Source organism: Pelobates fuscus, chromosome 3 (assembly GCF_036172605.1).
Source record: "Pelobates fuscus isolate aPelFus1 chromosome 3, aPelFus1.pri, whole genome shotgun sequence".
In the NCBI taxonomy this organism is placed as follows: Eukaryota; Metazoa; Chordata; class Amphibia; order Anura; family Pelobatidae; genus Pelobates; species Pelobates fuscus.
In genome coordinates this window covers 13,115,123-13,135,611 of record NC_086319.1, presented here as the reverse complement: position 1 = coordinate 13,135,611, position 20,489 = coordinate 13,115,123, and the positions used below count along the sequence as shown (strand labels likewise).

Sequence of the window (20,489 nt, the reverse complement as noted above, 5' to 3'; positions counted from 1 at the left end):
GTTCCAAACTACCTCTGATTCAACATCAGAACAAGAACGGTTTGTCTGGAGCTTGATGAACTGGGTTTTCATGGCCGAGCAACTGTATACAAACTGCACCTCAACAGACGCAATGCCAAGAGTCCGCTAGAGGGGTGTAAAGCACGGCACTAATGGACTCCGGAGCTGCGGAAACGTGTTCTCTGGAGAGATGCATCATGTGTCCTCACTATCTGGCAGTCTGATGGAAGAATCTGGGTGTGTCAGAAGCACTCTAACTCACAGAATGTCGGGGCCATATGCCTGGGCTATGCTGTAACATTTGGTGGAGGAGGGATAATCGTGCTGTTTTAAAGGGTTCAGGCATTGCCCCCTTAGTTCTACTGAAGGATTTAACGCTACAAGATATAAAGACCAAATACCAGTTTTATACAATTGGTTGTGTCCGACTTTGTGGTAACAGTTTGGTAAAGGAACTTTCCGATTAAAGTTTGGTGTGGAGGGAATGCATTGGGCAGGACAGAACCCTCACCGCAACTCCACTGATCGCCCGTATGATGAACTGGATCGCCAACTGCAAGTCAGACGCTCATCCAACAGGAGAGTCTGTCCTCACAATGAGCCACAGGTGCAAGTGAATAGCAAGTGTTGGAACTGCTTACAGACCCTCCCGGTCATACTTTCATGTGATTTCATAATATCACCCCTGCTGGATTGTATAAACCTGCTAACAAATAAACCTATCTATAAAATAACCCAGGTAAAATCTCCTAAAACTACCGATTCCTATGGTCTGCTACATGAAATAAAAGCATGTGAAGCACAAAATCATGCTCACACAGCAGACAGTTCCTTTCACCTTATTTCCATAATCCCACAGGCTGTGTCTAAAGTGCTTAAAAAAAACCCTAAAAGCACCTTAGACTATAAGGTGTTTTTTCTGTTTCTAAACACCTTAGACACATCCCCAAATCTTTACTTCGACTGCGCTGGCCAGGAATCCCGCGAGCTGTGACAAACAACAAACCAACATGAGGGCGGAATAATCAGCTAGAATACCTCAACTGCTCCTGCCGATCGGTAAGTCCCCTCCCTTCACCCAAGCTAAAATGTATCCCCCCACAGGCCAGGCTCCGAACCATGGGCATCAATAAGGCACCCCTTTGCCAGGTATCCAGGAGAATCCTGTCCTAGAACTAGCTTGGCACCGGAACAGGGACCCACTGAAGGACAAGCTGTATGAGTGGTTTTAAAATATTACACAATCTTTCTTCCTATTCCATTAGGTATGGATGCAGTGGTGTATTTTGATTTTGTGCTGCCCTAGGCACCCCCCTAGTCTAAATTTACCCCACCCCTTCCTGTCAAAGATGCACCTCTTCCCGATTAAAACCCACCACTTCCTCTTAAAACTCCATCTCTTCGTTCCTAATCCTTTTAAGCACACACACACTTACTGACCCATACACACACTTATTATCACAAACACTCTCTATCCAACACACTTTCACTGACAAGACAACATGCCCTCACTGAGACACATACGCCGACTGACCGTCATTGTCGAACTGTTTAACCAACACACATACACTGACAGACACACACTGACACGAACACACTCTGACACAGATTGGTAGATACACTGACAGTCACACACACACTTAATGACAAACACAGACTCACTGATTTGAGAGCCACCTCACTGATTCACACTCATTCATTGACAGACACACACTGATAGTCACACACACACACTCAATGGAAAACAGACTCACTGATTTGACAGACACTCACAGCTACACAAATTATTATTTTAATTTTTCCACCCAGCCTCCCTACTTTTGGGAGAGCTGGCGTGGATCTGTCCCTAGGGTCCAGTGGGGCAGCTGTGAGGCAGGTGGCTGTATTAGCATCAGAGGCTGTAACAGAGCTGTGAGCTCCTTTGCGGGCTGTCTACTGATGCCAGGAGCTGGAATGACGCCATATTCTGTCTCCCACTGCATCAGTAAGGGCGCAGAGCAGGTAGATTATAGCTCCCTCGCCGCCTCTGATTTGGACACAGCTGCCTGCCTTAGGGTTCATAAGGTGGCCAGCTCTTGGATTCCCCTATAACTGGAGAGAGCACCGCAGGGAACACCAGAGGACGTCCGAGCAGGCGTTTGGAGGCATTTTTAATGCCTCCCCCTGGTACTGTATGGACATCTAATGGGTTAAAAAGAACAGCAGGTAATATGCTATACTATGAGAATTCTGCAATGTGGGTGTAGAATGAGAGGTTTGAGGGTTTTCATATGCCCTTATATGGCCAGAGTTTTACCTACAAGTTCTGATATCATTATAGTCATGGCTATAAAAGAACAGTATACAAAGGTCCACATTCTACAGCATTTCTGTTGTTCCCCAGACTTTCTGGACAAAGACGGTTACTCTCTATCGATGGTTACTCTCTCTCTCTCTGTAAAATATTTAAGTTGTACAATCTGTTATGTTTTTTGTATGTGTTGCGGTTTGCATTGTGTGTAGAATAAATTTATATATTTTTCTCTTTTTGTAAAGAATGTCAGGGAGCGTATTAATATTTTTGGATAAAATAGAAGTATCTTACGGCGAGCCATTTATACAAGATATATACATGAAAATACTTATTCCAATATCCCTTAACATATACATATTTATTACAATTGTCTGTTCTCACTATTCTCTTGCATCCAGCTTTAGAGTGTTTTGTTTTAGTTGTTTGTTTTTTTGCTTTAAAATAAATAAATCGATCACCTGAAACAGCATAGGTGTGCACAGCACATACCGGTAGAGTGTACCCATAGTGAATATTACCATCTCAACAATACTAAAAAAAAAAAAAAATTATATATATATATATATATATAAATGTTGTAAACAGGAGGAGAATAACTTCTTCAAAAACATAAAAAGCAAACCAAAACGCACACAAACCTACACAGGGGGCAAGGAGTGTAAATTTGGGGTGTGATGATAGAAAGTAATAGATCTACAGACAATATCATTAGTCACCGTTAGACACAGAAAGGGGAAATAAATCAATCATAATTTTAACAAGACGCCATATTTAAATACATACTTTCAATTTATTTTTGGTTGAGATCAACAATGTCAAAAAGGTTTGATTTTTAAATCATTGCATTTTAGGAATAGACATATTTTAAGAATACAAAAAGATTTAAGGAAACAGAGGCACCAAGATATCATATTAAGAAAAGGACAAAAATATTACACAAATTTTTGGAGGAAAAAAAAACCTAAAAGTCACACTTGTCAGTCTGAGGTTTTGCAGTTCCCTTCAAATTAAGTTTAAATGTATTAGATCCCAATGTGAAGACAAGCTCCCAAAACATTCCGGATGAAATGCAAGGCATTGGACTTTAATTTCCGACTTAAAAATCACGACTATTCGGAGCTTGATTTTATTAAATGTATTCAGCCCCATTTCAGAGACTTATCGTATGTCTCCTGAGTGTGATTACCATATCTCACAAAGCAAGAATTGCTGAAGTTATAAAGTGCTGGTGTGGTGTGAGACCTAAATTGGTTTAACAGGTTCCCATTTTACTGAACTGCTCATTCTGTGGGAGTGTAGAAGTTTACTCTAGTTTTATAAAAATAACTATACGCAATATTTGTAAAAGCCCAGCTTACTTGACACAAGTGAGGTAATTCGGAATATCATCAACATATTAATTCATTATTATTTACATTTGTTCAAACAAAGCTTCGGAGATTAAGACATGGAACATACGTTTCAGGATTGGTCTCAGAATTGAGAAGCTGGTGCAATCACTCATATTAACAAAGTGAATGTAATTTCTAACACACCAAGATCGTTTCAAGTCCAACTAGACATAGGAGGTAGCGAGGGACTGGTGACCAAAGGGTCCTCTCTCCTTTAGGAAGCCATTTTCTGAAAAACACTGAGTTGAGAAGCAGCACCCGAAAGATTAGATAGCAGCAGTAATGTCCAACCCAGCAATTCAAAGAGACCAGCAAAGGAAAGCTTTAGAACTTTCACCAAGTTTGCTATTGGAAGCTGTTGGCCACCAAGAGCTGGGTCTGGCCATTTTCTGGTATCAAGAGTTGGGTCTGGCCATTTTCTGGTATAGATGAATAATGTTGGATTTTTGTTTGTCGTATAAAGACCATAGTAATGGTTTCTTTCTCAGATTTTTGAAAATCCTTCATATTGTTTAAAAAAAAAAAAAAAAGGTCCCGCTCAGCTTGTCACTGTAGATGTTCTTTGCTAAATGTATCTGTTGTAAGACAACACTGAATTATTGGGATCAATGCAAATTCTGTATAGTTACCATTTGTGACTATATCGCAATTACAGCCCATTAAGCAGTGGGCATTTCAGCACCAGATTTTTTACTTATTTATTACATTTCTTATACTTTTTTTCTAGTAAAACCTAGAAAGGGCTAAAAGAAGAGTCCAGGTCATCACTGGAGAAGCTTAGATGTACCCCTGAGTCTTCAGAGCCTGGAGAGGGGCTTGTACACGAGGAGAAGGTAAGAGCCCTTGTGTGATCTTCAGAATTCAGAAGATAACTCTGGCTTGAAGGGCTGGAGAAATCAAAAACCCAACCTTCCAGGTCAGTGGAAGAGAAGTTATTGGGCGACAGGTAAGACGATGTTTGATAAAGCTGAGGAGGTAGGCTCAGACACTTGCGCAGTGTACTGTGGGCAGGTGGTCTAGATTTAAAAATAAATAAATAAACATAGTGAATTACCCTGTAAATAATGAGCGTTATAATGACAAGTTTCAATGTTTAAGAGATGGAAAGAATGTTTTAGTAACCCAATTCAGTTAATAAATAAGTAGTTTTAGTGGCTGGGCCCAGGACAGTGAGTACACACCTTTTGATAGGAAGCAGACGTTTTCTCGCCTGATAATACACTGCGCCAGCGACAGAAAGCATCTGTGCTTGCATCCATCGAACATCATCTGGTATATCAGGAAGCCATTCCACTAACCTGGGGGTTGAGAGAGGAGACAATGAATGAAATTACGTTACTGGGTAACAGACATGTAGAATGCTAATAGGCACACAGTACGCAGCAAGTAAGAATTAGTGTGTGAAAGCCAACACTGGGACCATAAAGACTGAAGGAATGTAAAATGCATACCGGTGTATTTCAATAAACTCCGTTAGGATATTGTATTCTCAATTCTAAAACTCAATTTACTACTCTCATAAAAAAAAAAAAAAAAAAAAAAAAAAAAGACTGCCAAGAAAATAAAATCTTACAATTTACCAACACATTATATTTCTACAGCACTGGGAAAGTGTTATGATCTGAAGTTCTTTAGGAGTCATCTCGATGCCCCCTCCACCCCCTTTTATTTTATATAATGTGGATATTTTTTTTTCCCCAATTCTTTATTTTCATTTTCTTTATTTTTATTTTTATTTTCATTGGACAATGAAATGATACAGGTGGTACAGCATGCACGTAAACACGAATAAAGTTGGCCACAGAAAAATGGTGCCCATTTTGTGAGCATAATAGAGATGGTAACCCAAGTTTAAAAGTAAATGGCTCTAAAATTCTGATTTTAAGTGAAATTGACACTTTCATTATAATCATAATAAAAAAAAAAAACACAAAAAAAACCCACACATATACACACACACCCCGCACGTTAGTTACAGCCTGCTCGCCTGCCAGACAGCATTCAAAGTAGCAGTGTACTCTCAGAATGCGGTGACTGACACCCATGCACTGTAGGTCCCCAATGTTTCTCTAGGAGAAGCACCAGACATCACATCTCATCGCAGAGGATAAAACTAGATCGAGAAGCAAGTTTACATTTTTTCCTTTTTATCAATATGGTGGGAACTGCCCGGCAATCTAAGCCCCCAAAAATGCACCAACTTTATAAATACATTTATTTTTACTTTTGGATTGCTCCTGTACGGATCAGGGTTTTTTGTAGAAAATATGAGTAACTTGATGGTTTTCTGAAAGGTCTCACCTCATTGCTAAAGAATATGCTGATTCCACGGGTAAGGTATAAGGTAGGACCATGTAGGAAGCGACCCGCAGAGGCAGGAGGCCGGATATCTGGTGATATAGCCCGCTTTTCTCTTTACACGCCTCATGCAGCGCTGAAATAAATGGTGAGCACGCATTAGACAGGCGAAGACTTACACCATATTAACTGGCAGGACATCTTAGCTAGAATTGATAAAACCACAATGGAAAAATAACTTGCAGATAAACCTTTATTTATCTCGGCAAACTGCACTTTCTTGAAATGCAGGAATACAATTATTTTTATTTAAAAGCAAGAATAATTATTAAAGTGGGCAAGTCACAGGGCCACGTGCATTATGGGTAGACTGTATTCTGCATGACAGTACATTTACCTATTAGGGGTTTATTAACTAAAATCAAGAGAATGGACAAGGGATTTGCAGGTTTTAGCTTCTCCAGTTTAGATATTTTGACTTAAGAATTGCAATTCCCTGTTAATTCTCCCCATTGCTTGATTTATGGAATATATCCCAAACATGTTCATGGCTCTTCATGCTGCACAGTTATGAGAATACAGACGTAGCGTCATGACAGCTGATGAGCTTGCAGTTAAAACAAACGGGAATTTGGAACACACCTAGAACATGCATTTTACAGGAATGGTGCTGCTGTAGAGACCAACATTTATACATAATACAAATTAAGTAAGAGTGCACAAAAAATTAATGGGAGCGGATCATCAAGCCAGATATACCTTTAAGCAGACGAGGTGGCAGCTTCTCAATAATTTTCTTATCCAGGGGCCATGGTGTGGATTTTACCAGCTGTTTTGTCTCCGTATCCTTTTTCTCCTCTGCCTTGGGGGGCACCCTGCAGTCTGGGCTCGAGCAGCGGGATGGTGTTAAGGTCTCAGGCTCTTGCAACGGCACATCAGTAGTAGGAGATGGCGGCGTGCTTAAGAGATCTACAAAGAAACAGTAAAAAAGCCACACAAAAAAAAAATAACTTTAGTTATAAGTTGTAAAAACCATGTATAACTTAGCTTGTAAAGGGAGGGTCTGGAAAAATCAAGTGAGCACATCAACGCAAAGATGCCCAGATTCACATCCCAGGCACCACATGGGCACAGAACACATCTTTATTCATTTATATAAGATAGAATATTGCTGCTAGCATGTGGATATACCTATAAAAATGGAGAGAGAGAGAAAAAATACCCACACCACACCTACATGGTATCCTTTATCCTTTTTAGAAATTCAAGACATTTAAAATGTTATATAAAGCAAAGGTGATATGATATTGTGTAAAATTTAAAAGTTGATAAAGGTGATCCCTGCTAAAAGAACGGTGCTATTATAAGGTTTCCCTGAACGGACAAGTTTATTTAACAGGAAAGGAATTCTAGGTTCTTTGAGAGGACCAAAACAGTTAACAGATAGCCAGCCAGCGTTAATTACGGCTCCTGCGTAACTGTGGCTGAGAATGTTGCGCATGTACTTTATTTTCCTCTTATTAAGACAGCCTATGGCTTGGGTACACAGCTTGCCAGATAAATAGCTAAAGAAAATCACGCTCTCCACCCACTCCCATGTAACATACAAACCTGGGGTGTCCAAGCTCAGCCCTTGGCTACTTTAACACTCCGTTACCAACAAAGGATTCTGGGAAATATAGTGAAATGCTGGGCTCCCCAATATTACTAACGTAAGAACCAAATAACACAAAGGAGAAGAATCAAATACACATTGAAGTCACATACTGTTTCTTTGTAGGAACCTCAGGGCATCATTGTATCCCTGCTGACACAGCTCTCCAAGGACCTGCGAAAACAATTCAACGACCATGAAAAAAGGAGACCGATTCCACCGGTAATCATAGAATCATCATTAATACACACTTTACATCAATACCAGTGTGACAAGACCAATCTCGCCACTGTGCATTGGAGGAGCCTGGTTGCCCACCTGCTGCCTTTAGACTATGGCCCCATGTTGAAACGCTTGATTTTCCCCTGCAAAGACATGAAAGCCAGGTCATTTGGTGCTTGCCCCCATTCGTATAATGAAAGACAATGGGAAAGACTTTGGCTCCATGGCAATTGAACTGTATGTGTGTGGTCTGAGCGCCATTCAGTAATAATGTGTGCTCAGACCTAAGCTATCTGGGGATATGTTGCATGTCTGTATTTTATGTAATAAATGTAACCTTGTGTATTTTATTGTATTTTACTGTTTTTTTACCGCCATGTGCTTAATGAAGTTTTGCCGCTGTCCTTGGAGATAATTGGATTACTTCCCAATTATCTCCGGATAGAAGACTCTGTGGAACTGGTTTTGGGCAGAAAAGCCATGCTTCATTTGGTCACAAAGGACTACGATCTATCTTTTGAACCCCTGCACCAATTTGTATGATTTTGACATATGTTTGTATTTGGAGTATGCGGATTCTGAAAATGTAAGTTTTATGTGAATGTGATGCATACTTTTAAAGTTATGAATAATGTGAAAAAACTGTATTTCTCTGCTTGTGGTAATTACATTACCCATTGTGTAAGGCAATTGTATCACAGGCAGAGGGGAGGATTTTGTGTGGGAGTGTCTGAGTGTATTGTACGTGTTTATTGGTTGTTTTCCAAAACACTGCGGGTGGTACTAATGTGTATATAAGAACAATAAACCCACAGCTCTGTCTGTTCACTGCTTGACCCTCAACACAGAGCTTTGTCTCGTTCTTGGGGGGGCAGATTTACTGTATGCTGATAGAGACTGATTGCCAAGTGTAAGCTGCTAACAGCTATTCGTGAGGTTCCAGTTCGGGAGTGCTACCTTATTCCCTTGTATGCAGCTCGGGAGTTTGGTGCATTCCCTTATATCCAATTCGGGAGTTTGGTGCATTCCCTTGTATCCAATTCGGGAGTTTGGTGCATTCCCTTGTATCCAATTCGGGAGTTTGGTGTTCTACAGTAGCTGTATCTCTGGAAGGGGAAGATCTTCTAAACGGCGGTTTACCCCTTTATGCCCGGGGTGCGCCGTTACAACCAGGTACATTAAAACAGCTTCCGTATGCTAGCAGCCGGGGCCATTTAGGACGATAGACTGAGAACACTTTATTCGGATTGTCCCAAAACAATTTCGCTTTTCTGCGGTTACAAGTTACACCAGTATGTAGCCTCCACTAGGGGTTACGAGTCTACGCCCATGAAAGCAATTCCACCACGGTTCACAAGTCACTGAGTAATTTAGCTCTACAGCTAGGGCGATATTATCCATCTTAGGACACGTTGGCAATATTTCACAGGAGGAGAAAGGGAGAAAACTACAAAAAAAAATACTACTACTAAACATGTAAAGTATATATCTGCCAATTTCAGAGGAAATATCTAAAACCACAAAACAGCACGGCCCATGGTTGGGCATCACTTTATTGAGATTATAACCAAGATATTGGTATAAAAAGCAGTGTTTAAAAAAAAATAAATGACAGCAGACTTTCTCAAGGGAACAACAAAATAACGTGGCCAGGTAATCTGCAAACTTACTTTGGGTTCGGGTGGAAAGAGTGCGCGTGTTAAGCGGTAGAGATTCGCCAAACTGAACTGAATACTCGTATTGGTCACTCTCAGCTCGTGAAAGTTGGCAGAGTTGTCCCTCGGGCAGATATCGGATTCCCCGGAGAATGGAGACACAGTGATTGTGTTTTTTAAGTCGTACTCAGGCAAGTTGTTGCTAATGCCACCATCAACATAACGCTATGGGAACACATTAAAAATAATATCAGGAAACGCACAAGATAAACTGGTTGCTATTGGAACAGATACATCATTTATATAAATTAATTCTGGAGCACAGATTCAACGTTGAAATCAGTGTGCGGTTTGCTCCACTTTTAAAATGTAACCCTTCGGTAATCCCAGGGCAAACACAGAGTGATCGTGTATATTGATCACATAATGATCGATTAGATGGATTTACTGTCCTAAAAACTACGGCAAAATAAGAGTAGTCAGCTGAAATGTATCCCTGGTTTCCATGGTGACTTTAGCAGTCCCCGTGTTGATGCCCTACTTCCAACAGGGTTAATAAATTAATAAAAGTTTCAAATACCAGTTATAGGTGCAGTAAATTTGTCAACAACCAATGGATTTTTTTCTTCTTCTTGTCTTATAAATAAAAAGGGGAAAATGTTAGTTCTATCAGCAATTGACCTGTAAAACCCTTGCATTATGAATAAAATAAAAAGGTCAGTCTGGTGAAGGTGCACGGTAAGATTAGCAATACTCAGAAAAACACCACCAATGTTTACAGGCGAGACCCAATTCCGCTTAACAGAGTAAATGTTTACTGATCATTTTCGTTAATCTGGGCAGTTTTCGAAGATGTAAACACTACTGGGATTTGGGATATTTAGAGACATCAATCCTTCCTTTCCTTTGACAGGTGAGCAAACAGTTAATCTGGGACTATTCATTCACAGTCAGCAAGAAATACTCACCACTCCTCTGAAAGTTGGGGGAATGAGCCCACAGTAAATAGGTACAAAGGCACTGCAGATTAATGCCTGCAAGAGAAGAGGTAGAGTTTGCCATGGGGTTTGATGTAAAGGGGGGAGAGCAAAGTGAGAAAGATAGTAAATATTAACTAGAATATCCTCCCAATGGAAGTAGCAATAGCCTACTGTAATATAGAGAGAGTAGTAGATACCTAGAATTGCCTTACAGTTGAAGCAGTAAAAGCCAATATTCAAATTAAAGTTTGACTGATATTGCCTAACATACAAAATCCACTCATTCACTAAACAGCAACTTCAAGTCTCCCAGAATATAAGTTTTATAAAAAAAAAAAAAAAATAGACACACACACACACACACACCTCACCTAGGCAATATATAAATATATATATATATATATATATATATATATATATATATATATATATATATATATATATATATATATATATATATATATATATATATATATATATATATATATATATAGGGCAGGATTCTGTGACTAATCCTTTCTGAGGATTAAAAGCTTTTTTTTATTATTATTTCATATAATTATTATTACTAAATTATTTAATCATTTGTTTTTATTTTTCATCATTTCATTCCTCCCTCCATGCCTATTATCTGTGGGCAAGGAGGGGGCATTACACTCCCTGGTGGTCCAGTGACTCTGTGGAGGCTTCCAAGGGGGTTCATACTGAATTGGGGGTTGCTAGGACCTGTTACACGCACTCTTCTCTTTCCGGCAGATCCTCTTTCCAACTCATGTGAGCGTGGTGTGTCGCGTGGATCGTTGCCATGGTACAATGCGCTGATGGCCAGGGCTCACAAGAGTTGAAGAGAGGAGCTGAAGACGGCGTGTGCTAAACCGCTGCGACCACTGGCATTATCGGTATCATTATAGGCAGATACCAATATTGCTGAAAATGCGGAATAACGTCCGATAATATTGGCCAGACCGATAATAAGTCGATCCATAATACAAATGGTAGCGGACACCTTGAATAGCCTTCCGGTGGAAGCAGTAAGGAGATGGTGCCACCATACCTGAACCAGCATGTCCATGGGATACCTATAAGGCTTTCCTGAAGTACAAAATAAGCCAAATGTCCATGGGACAAACATGAATCCATTCACCCATCTGGCAGTTTTTTGGGGGAGTGAACCTGTACAGGGGCCAAAAAGGCTTGTTCTTGCCTAAATACTGAGACCTTGAACCCAAATGGAGATACCTGGATTAGTTCCTCTTTGGAGTTGAAGTCCGATACCAGCACGTTCTCCCCATCACTGACCCGTGTGAGTGAGATACACAGCCTGCCCGATGCCAGCTCATGGGCGTTTGCAGGCAGGTTTCGATACAGTCCATTCTTTAAGATCTTCACCAAATTAAATGAAGGGTGTAGCGGACCCAGATTCCGTTTTCTGGCTTCTTTGGCGACTTCCATGACATCAGAGCAACACTCAGCTGTAACAGAACACATACACCGCTATTAAACATATTACCAGGGGTCAAGGCTCAGCAAGGGGTGAAATAGAGCAATGCAACAGAATTCATAATTGAACATCTGGTGGGTTGGGGATCCTTGGCATAGCACCTACAGTAGATATGGCCAAGCGGTGTAGTATTCAGCTACTGGTGACTGGACTGCTAATGAAGGTGATTGCAAAAAGCAGCGTACCTCTAATCTCCAAACAGAGCGGGGTATTGGGGCATTTTATAGCGGCAGCAGTGGTGTACCAACTGGAGGGGGGTAGTCACCCCAGTTGGCAGGTGAGTGCACAGAGCACACCCTCTCATCAGAGCCAGTCATTTTAATGGGAAGAGCCTGTACCTGCCTTCCAGTGCAATTTTTATTGGGGCTCCATGCAGCAGAGACCTGCTCTGCAGATTTAAGAGTACCGTGGAGTGGGAGGTGAGGGAGCTCTGTGCACTAACTGGACAGCTCCTTCACATTTCCTGTATCGATTCTGGGAGCCAGTTAATGACATCACTCCAGTGAGCTGTACACCATGCGCACAGAATGATCAAAACAGCTCGCCACCGGACCCCAGGACTGGGACTCCGCTACAATTAAAGATAGGATAAGGGAGGGAACTCATATTAAATAAATCAATACATAAAAATCAACAGCTGTATGCACACTTTCTGTGTGTGTGTGTGTGTGTGTGTGTGTGTGTGTGTGTGTGTGTGTGTGTGTGTGTGTGTGTGTGTGTGTGTGTGTGTGTGTGTGTGTGTGTGTGTGTGTGTGTGTGTGTGTGTGTGTGTGTGTGTGTGTGTGTGTGTGTAATTTTCCCAAATGGGATTGGGGAGGAGGGAGACACACACACACACACACAAAAAAAAAAGGCGGAAATCTATATTTCTGCCTCAGGCACCAAATAACCTAGGTACGTACTCCAATGAGTGGCAAAAATGATACAAAACACATTAGAAGCATACATTTTTTATATATTGTGCATGTTGAACTGGGATAGAACGATTTACTGAATCACACGCTACAAACCCGTATACAATTGTTACTGGGAATCTCCTATAATGTGTGTGCAGGACATCAGAGATACACTATAGTTATGCGGCAATCTGCCGACAGGACTAGAAATTGCCGGCGCTGTATGAAAACAAAAATTCTGAACTTTAACATGCATTCACCAAGTCAGATTTCGATTTTACAAGCTTTGCCCTTTGGGATCACTGATAGGAGACACATTAACACATTTCTTGGAAGATCCCTTTAGTTATATTTCTTCTAAATCACATCTGTAATTTCTCTCAATGTCAAGCTGACAAAGATATGATACTGTGACCTCACTGCAAAGGCGTAAAGGAATTATTAGAAGGAACGTTCTAGGCATCATAACCAATAAAGCTCACTGTAGTGGTTATGGTGCAAAGAGATGTCACAAGATGTCACACAGTTTTGTCGCACGGTTTGACAACTTACCAGCCAGGTGCTTGTGGACTCAGCTCCTGGTTCCGTTCTTGTCCTGCAGCAAAATCCACTTGGCTTTACAGATATAAGCAGGGCCACACCCATTGGCTGGGAGCATCAGTGCTCTCAGGTAATGAACACGGTCCTGCGTAAACAGCTATAGAATCTGGCTTCTCCCACAGGAGAAGACCGCACATGGTGTTGGACCCAGGTAAGTTGTCAGCTGTTACAAAAAACATTGACTACATACCATGTGACAGCACCATAACTACTGAAGAGGGAAGACGTTGTTATGGTCATTTGAGTGTTCCTTTAACTGATGTGAAATATTCAAATTTCAGTAAGAGACTCAAGTGGCCTCTGCGTCTTGATGTGAAGCATGATCTGAGCAAAGGGTCTGTGTCACAGACATGACACTGATTCTGGTGACAACAGCAGACCCAGAAGTGCTTAGCATGCAGACTCTAGCGGCTATGTTTAAGGCACTAACAAGATCTGCAGCGCTGTACGGTCAGGGCAAAAAAAACAACAACTCACTTTCAAACAATGAGATTATGTTCCTGCTCACCTGAGTTTACAATCTGAAAGGACAGATACTGCATGTAATAAAGTGGTTCTGGGCCAAGTGCTAAAATAAAGTGGAGCACTCAGCAGCTATGGTCTCTTGGTTTCCATGGTGACTGCTCCATTGTTTACACAATAATTTCTTTTCTTACAGAATCTGTAATTAGTGCAGGAATCTACCAAGGGCACAGTATACAAATTGTAATCTAACCCCTTTATCCATCACAACCGAGAGAACTCGCCTCTATAGAGGACAACGAGGTGAAGCAGCACAGATACCTATTTCCCAATTTGTAAAAAAAAATGAATCTTTATCTGTTCAAAACATTCCTCCTGCTTATAAACAAGATATCAGCATCAAGAGATAAGGTTCAGACAAGGTAAAAGGTCAACACAAACTGCAATAATGACTTTATAACGTTTGCAGTAAGTGATAAAAATAACATTAAGAAAACACAGACATTCTATACACCAGGGCTCTAACAAAAACAAAAATAGAATCCGGAGCCCAAATGTTTCCTCCCTATAAGTAAGGTCTCAGTGACCGGGTCCAATTCCTTATACACATCTGGAGTAAGTTATCCCCTCTATATCTCACTGGTATTAATTGTGAGGACCCAGCCCTGGTGTCAGTAAAGGGAGTGGGTTGTTTCTGTATGAATGGGGAACCAAGGACCACTGTCATTTTAACCTTGCAATGTAAAATACATTGCAGTGATTGTAGAATTGCAGGATTACACTTGTCACGCTGTTACTAGAGGCACTTCCGCTGCACTGAGTAATACTCAAGCCCATAGGAAAGCATTGAGTTTTTGGGAAGCTTGGATGCAAATGTGGCTCTTACCGCGCATGTGCACCAGGTCCATCATGGAGCATTGGATTGGTCAATCATGGAGGAAGCCATGCCTCCTCAATGACATTGCAGGAGGTGGAAAGGTGAGCATCGAAAGAGGGGAGTAAAGATTGATTTTAATTGCGTTTTATGGAGAGCAAAAAACAGGGCGCAAGAGAATAATAATATTTAAGTTTTATGGCACAGTGGAAACCTATAAAGAATTAGGGGCAGGGCATTTGGAAAACAGGTTTGTATTCCTTAAACCATAGTGTTCATTTAACCATAAAAACACTGCAGATATTGGTGGGACCCATTCCTCATTCCCAACATCGCAAAAAAGCATACAGGTGGAGATTTCTTATAAATGAGTGTAATGTGACCGCACTTGTACATGTGGATAATAGATGTATGTTTAGGGCTTAAAATTTCAAGTCCTATGCTACTAGCCAGGTCTCAAAGGTTACTAGCCACTGCAAGCCTGTGGGGTTCATTTCCAGCGTAGGTGAACAAATATAGGTTGTTGGGAGCAGGTAGCTATGTGACAGTGACTAGGTGGGTAAGGCTATTAGATCGGTGGAGTGGAAGATGGACATGATTTGACAGTGTGGGTAAGTGTGGCTGACTGTGTGGGTAAATAATTCATTGGGTGAGGTAAATAATTATCTAATTGATTGGGTGAAGTTGATGTGACTGTATGAAGGTATGTGACTAGGTGGGTGGCTGCGTGTGCCTGTATGGGGGTACGTGACTTTGTGTGACTGTATGGGAGTATGTGACATTGTGTGGCTGGGTGAATGTGACTGGATGGGTAATTATCTTACTGATTGGCTGACGTTGATGTGACTAGGTGGATGGCTCCGTGTGACTGTATGGGGGTACGTGACTTTGTGTGACTGGGTGAATGTGACTGGATGGGTAATTATCTTACTGATTGGGTGAGGTTGATGTGACTAGGTGGGTGGCTTTGTGTGACTGTATGGGGGTACGTGACTGTGTGACTGTATGGGAGTATGTGACATTGTGTGGCTGGGTGAATGTGACTGGATGAGTAATTATCTTACTGATTGGGTGAGGTTGATGTGACTAGGTGGGTGGCTTTGTGTGACTCTATGGGGTATGTGACATTGTGTGGCTGGGTGAATGTGACTGGATGGGTAATTATCTTACTGATTGGGTGAGGTTGATGTAACTAGGTGGGTGGCTGCGTGTGACTGTATGTGGTATGCGACACTGTGTGGCTGGGTGAATGACAGTGGCATTATGCAACGTAGAATGTGGCGAGGTGCATGACATGTATATACAACTAACCCTGGGGGCTGGTGAGAGACAGTGAGGGTTCATGTTACAGCCATGCACACTGTTAACTAGCTAGTTGGGTGCATGACTGTAAAGAGAATCCACAGGAGTGGCACTCAAAGTAAATCCACCTTCAGAGGTAAGTCACACCGCATACACTCCCCTTAGCTCACCCCTGTGCGTGAAGCAGTAACAGACCGCTTTGTTCACTCCCCTTGCACAATGGTACAGCCCTGTGCTGGACAACATTAGGTAGGACATGGGGTCACACCCTGCCAGTGCAAGGGGAGCGGGGGAAAGCCATCTCCAGATCACTCAGACAGCTTGTTCTACTACACACTCTGGGGGGAGCTGCTGACCTCCTAACTAATCACACTGCTCAGCCAAAAAGGTGAACGGCAGAATGAAAAGGGGGCTAGTCCACAAAGGCAGTGTTATTGATAAAGTGTCAATGTATTATGCAGCGCCGTGCAGTGGGGGCATTACGCAGCGCCGTGCAGTGGGGGCATTACGCAGCGCCGTGCAGTGGGGGCATTACGCAGCGCCGTGCAGTGGGGGCATTACGCAGCGCCGTGCAGTGGGGGCATTACGCAGCGCCGTGCAGTGGGGGCATTACGCAGCGCCGTGCAGTGGGGGCATTACGCAGCGCCGTGCAGTGGGGGCATTACGCAGCGCCGTGCAGTGGGAGCATTACGCAGCGCCGTGCAGTGGGAGCATTACGCAGCGCCGTGCAGTGGGGGCATTACGCAGCGCCGTGCAGTGGGGGCATTACGCAGCGCCGTGCAGTGGGGGCATTACGCAGAGCCGTGCAGTGGGGGCATTACGCAGCGCCGTGCAGTGGGGGCATTACGCAGCGCCGTGCAGTGGGGGCATTACGCAGCGCCGTGCAGTGGGGGCATTACGCAGCGCCGTGCAGTGGGGGCATTACGCAGCGCCGTGCAGTGGGGGCATTACGCAGCGCCGTGCAGTGGGGGCATTACGCAGCGCCGTGCAGTGGGGGCATTACGCAGCGCCGTGCAGTGGGGGCATTACGCAGCGCCGTGCAGTGGGGGCATTACGCAGCGCCGTGCAGTGGGGGCATTACGCAGCGCCGTGCAGTGGGGGCATTACGCAGCGCCGTGCAGTGGGGGCATTACGCAGCGCCGTGCAGTGGGGGCATTACGCAGCGCCGTGCAGTGGGAGCATTACGCAGCGCCGTGCAGTGGGAGCATTACGCAGCGCCGTGCAGTGGGAGCATTACGCAGCGCCGTGCAGTGGGAGCATTACGCAGCGCCGTGCAGTGGGAGCATTACGCAGCGCCGTGCAGTGGGGGCATTACGCAGCGCCGTGCAGTGGGAGCATTACGCAGCGCCGTGCAGTGGGAGCATTACGCAGCGCCGTGCAGTGGGGGCATTACGCAGCGCCGTGCAGTGCGGGCATTACGCAGCGCCGTGCGGGCATTACGCAGCGCCGTGCGGGCATTACGCAGCGCCGTGCGGGCATTACGCAGCGCCGTGCGGGCATTACGCAGCGCCGTGCGGGCATTACGCAGCGCCGTGCAGTGGGGGCATTACGCAGCGCCGTGCAGTGGGGGCATTACGCAGCGCCGTGCAGTGGGGGCATTACGCAGCGCCGTGCAGTGGGGGCATTACGCAGCGCCGTGCAGTGGGGGCATTACGCAGCGCCGTGCAGTGGGGGCATTACGCAGCGCCGTGCAGTGAGAGTATTCTGCAGTGCTGTACAGAGGGTGTATTGAGATAGAAGGCAAGGTTGATTGACATGTGCAGGGAGTAATGCCGGTCCTGTTATTGCAAACGACTGGCTAGTTGTTAGATGTGGCTAGTAATCTGTCATAAACCGATATGGGATACCACTGGTTAGTTCGGTGTTTCTGTAACAAATTATGTGGGTTTCTAATTAGAATGTTACCTCATTCCTAAGTTTTAGAGAAATATATCACAACTATCGCATGGAAGGAGTGTTAAACCCACCTGATAAACAACCTGCTGCCTTTGACCCATTAATCCCTTTAATCAGCCTGAAGGAATGTATTAGGAATGAATGAGCCGAGGCAGACAGACTGACGGTGGCATTATCCCATAGTTTCAGCAAACTGTCTCGCCACAATGTCTGTCTCTGGCGCAGGAAGGGAATGTTAAACGCAGTAAGAAAATCACTTTTAGAACAATACCAGAAGTTTTAGTTTGTATCCAGAAAACATCAACTACAGAATGTCACGGGTTCTTATTATTAACTCATGGTGAATAAACTATGAAATAAAGGATCACATCGGAGCTCTATAGATTGTGAGCTCATTTCGGTCGTTAAACCGGTTCCTGTATATTTTTTAAAAACGGCAACAACCACCAAAACATGCACACACAGACACAATTACTGACAAACTGGTGATTTGGTAAAGGGGCGGAGATATCCTTTAGACACTCTCTGGGCGATGACACAAGAGGTCAGAGCAATGACCGACAGTAACCTCCTAGGTGGAGGAGGAGGGGAGCAATCAGCTCACTGCTCCCAGCCAATCACATCCCAGCTCCATATGATGACTGCAACATTCCAAATACACACACAGTTCAAAAGCATTCATTGAAAATGATTGACAATGTATCTCTCTGCAGACAGGCAGGGAATGTACTGATCACATGTTGGGCCACAGGGGGCAATGCTCAATATATACATAATAATTAACACAATCCCAACCTGGCATTTATATCTGGTATTAACATTATTCATATCTGATCTTCAAATCAGAAAACAAGGAACCCTGAGAGAAGACTTTAAGACAAACAATACAATTAGTTGGGATCCACTGAGCTTTCTGTGTATTTACTGAATGCAATTTATTTACCCCATTCCTGTCTGATTACAGCCCTAGTGCCAGCAATCAGCACATGAAAGGGATGATGGACTGTTGGTAAAGCTAGTGATTAATGCAAATAAACCGGATTCCCAGCTTGTCCACAGATCAGAGTGGTGTGTGGGGGCTGTGAAACAATGAGTATGGGGGGGTCTATCAAACCTACTGTACCTGCTGATAAAGGGGGTTTATATAAAGCAATGGAGCCCACTAGCTCATATAATGGGTAAGGGGGTCTATAGAGCATTATGGTACCTGCTGATAAAGGGGGTTTATATAAAGCAATGGAGCCCACTAGCTCATATAATGGGTATGGGGGTCTATAGAGCATTATGGTACCTGCTGATAAAGGGGGTTTATATAAAGCAATGGGGACCCCACTAGCTCATATAATGGGTAAGGGGGGCTATCAAACCTACTGATAATGGGGGGTTTATTTAAAGCACTGGGGATCCCACCAGCTTATATAATGAGTATGGGGGTCTATAGATCATTATGGTACCTGCTGATAAAGGGAGTTTATATAAAGCAATGGGGACCCCACTAGCTCATATAATGGGTAAGGGGGTCTATAGAGCATTATGGTACCTGCTGATAAAGGGGGATTATATAAAGCAATGGAGCCCACTAGCTCATATAATGGGTATGGGGGTCTATAGAGCATTATGGTACCTGCTGATAAAGGGGGTTTATATAAAGCACTGGGGACCCCCACTAGCTCATATAATGGGTAAGGGGGTCTATAGAGCATTATGGTACCTGCTGATAATGGGGTTTATATAAAGCAATGAGGACCCCACCAGTTCATATAATGGGTAAGGGGGTCTATAGAACATTATGGTACCTGCTGATAAAGGGGGTTTATATAAAGCACTGGGGACCCCACTAGCTCATATAATGGGTAAGGGGGTCTATAGAACATTATGGTACCTGCTGATAAAGGGGGTTTATATAAAGCACTGGGGACCCCACTAGCTCATATAATGGGTAAGGGGGGCTATAGAACATTATGGTATTTGCTGATAATGGGGTTTATATAAAGCAATGGGGACCCCACTAGCTCATATAATGGGTAAGGGGGTCTATAGAACATTATAGTACCTGCTGATAATAATAATGAGGGCTCCAGGCTCCCACTCACCCAGGCAGCAGTCACAGACCAGGGCGGCCGCGTTCAGGGCCCCCGCCGATGCCCCATAGATCTTGGTGGCCTCTGTGATGAGTCGGGGGGCTCTCTCCTGCAGGCAGCTGGACACCCCCACATGGTACACCCCCAGGAACCCGCAGCCGGCGAAAGACAGGTTCCAGCCCCGCTGTAAGTCCCACATATCGGCGGCAGAGACCGGGAGAGCAGACCGGTATGGGGAAGGCACACTAACAGAGTGTTTAGGAGGGGGGCAGTAGGTGAAAGGGGAGTCAGAGAGGAGGGTTCAGGTTAGCGGGTCATTAGAGGAGGGGGAAGGTTGCCAGTGGGGTATTAAGGGGGAGAGCAGGTTATTGAGGGGAGTAGAGG

At 43.6% G+C, this 20,489-nt stretch overlaps 1 protein-coding gene across 1 annotated transcript; it reads right to left on the bottom strand.

Moving 5' to 3' along the window:
* Window positions 1-3,063: 3,063 nt before the first annotated feature.
* LOC134602150 (patatin-like phospholipase domain-containing protein 2) lies at window positions 3,064-20,464 on the bottom strand. Its single transcript, XM_063446718.1, has 9 exons — window positions 20,118-20,464; window positions 11,733-11,965; window positions 10,482-10,547; window positions 9,529-9,738; window positions 7,750-7,810; window positions 6,742-6,951; window positions 5,986-6,118; window positions 4,866-4,982; window positions 3,064-4,700 (listed from the first exon to the last, which is right to left on the bottom strand). The coding sequence occupies exons 1-9, from the start codon at window positions 20,302-20,304 to the stop codon at window positions 4,418-4,420; spliced, it is 1,500 nt and encodes a 499-aa protein (XP_063302788.1). The 5' UTR covers window positions 20,305-20,464; the 3' UTR covers window positions 3,064-4,417.
* Between the last annotated feature and the right edge of the window lie 25 nt (window positions 20,465-20,489).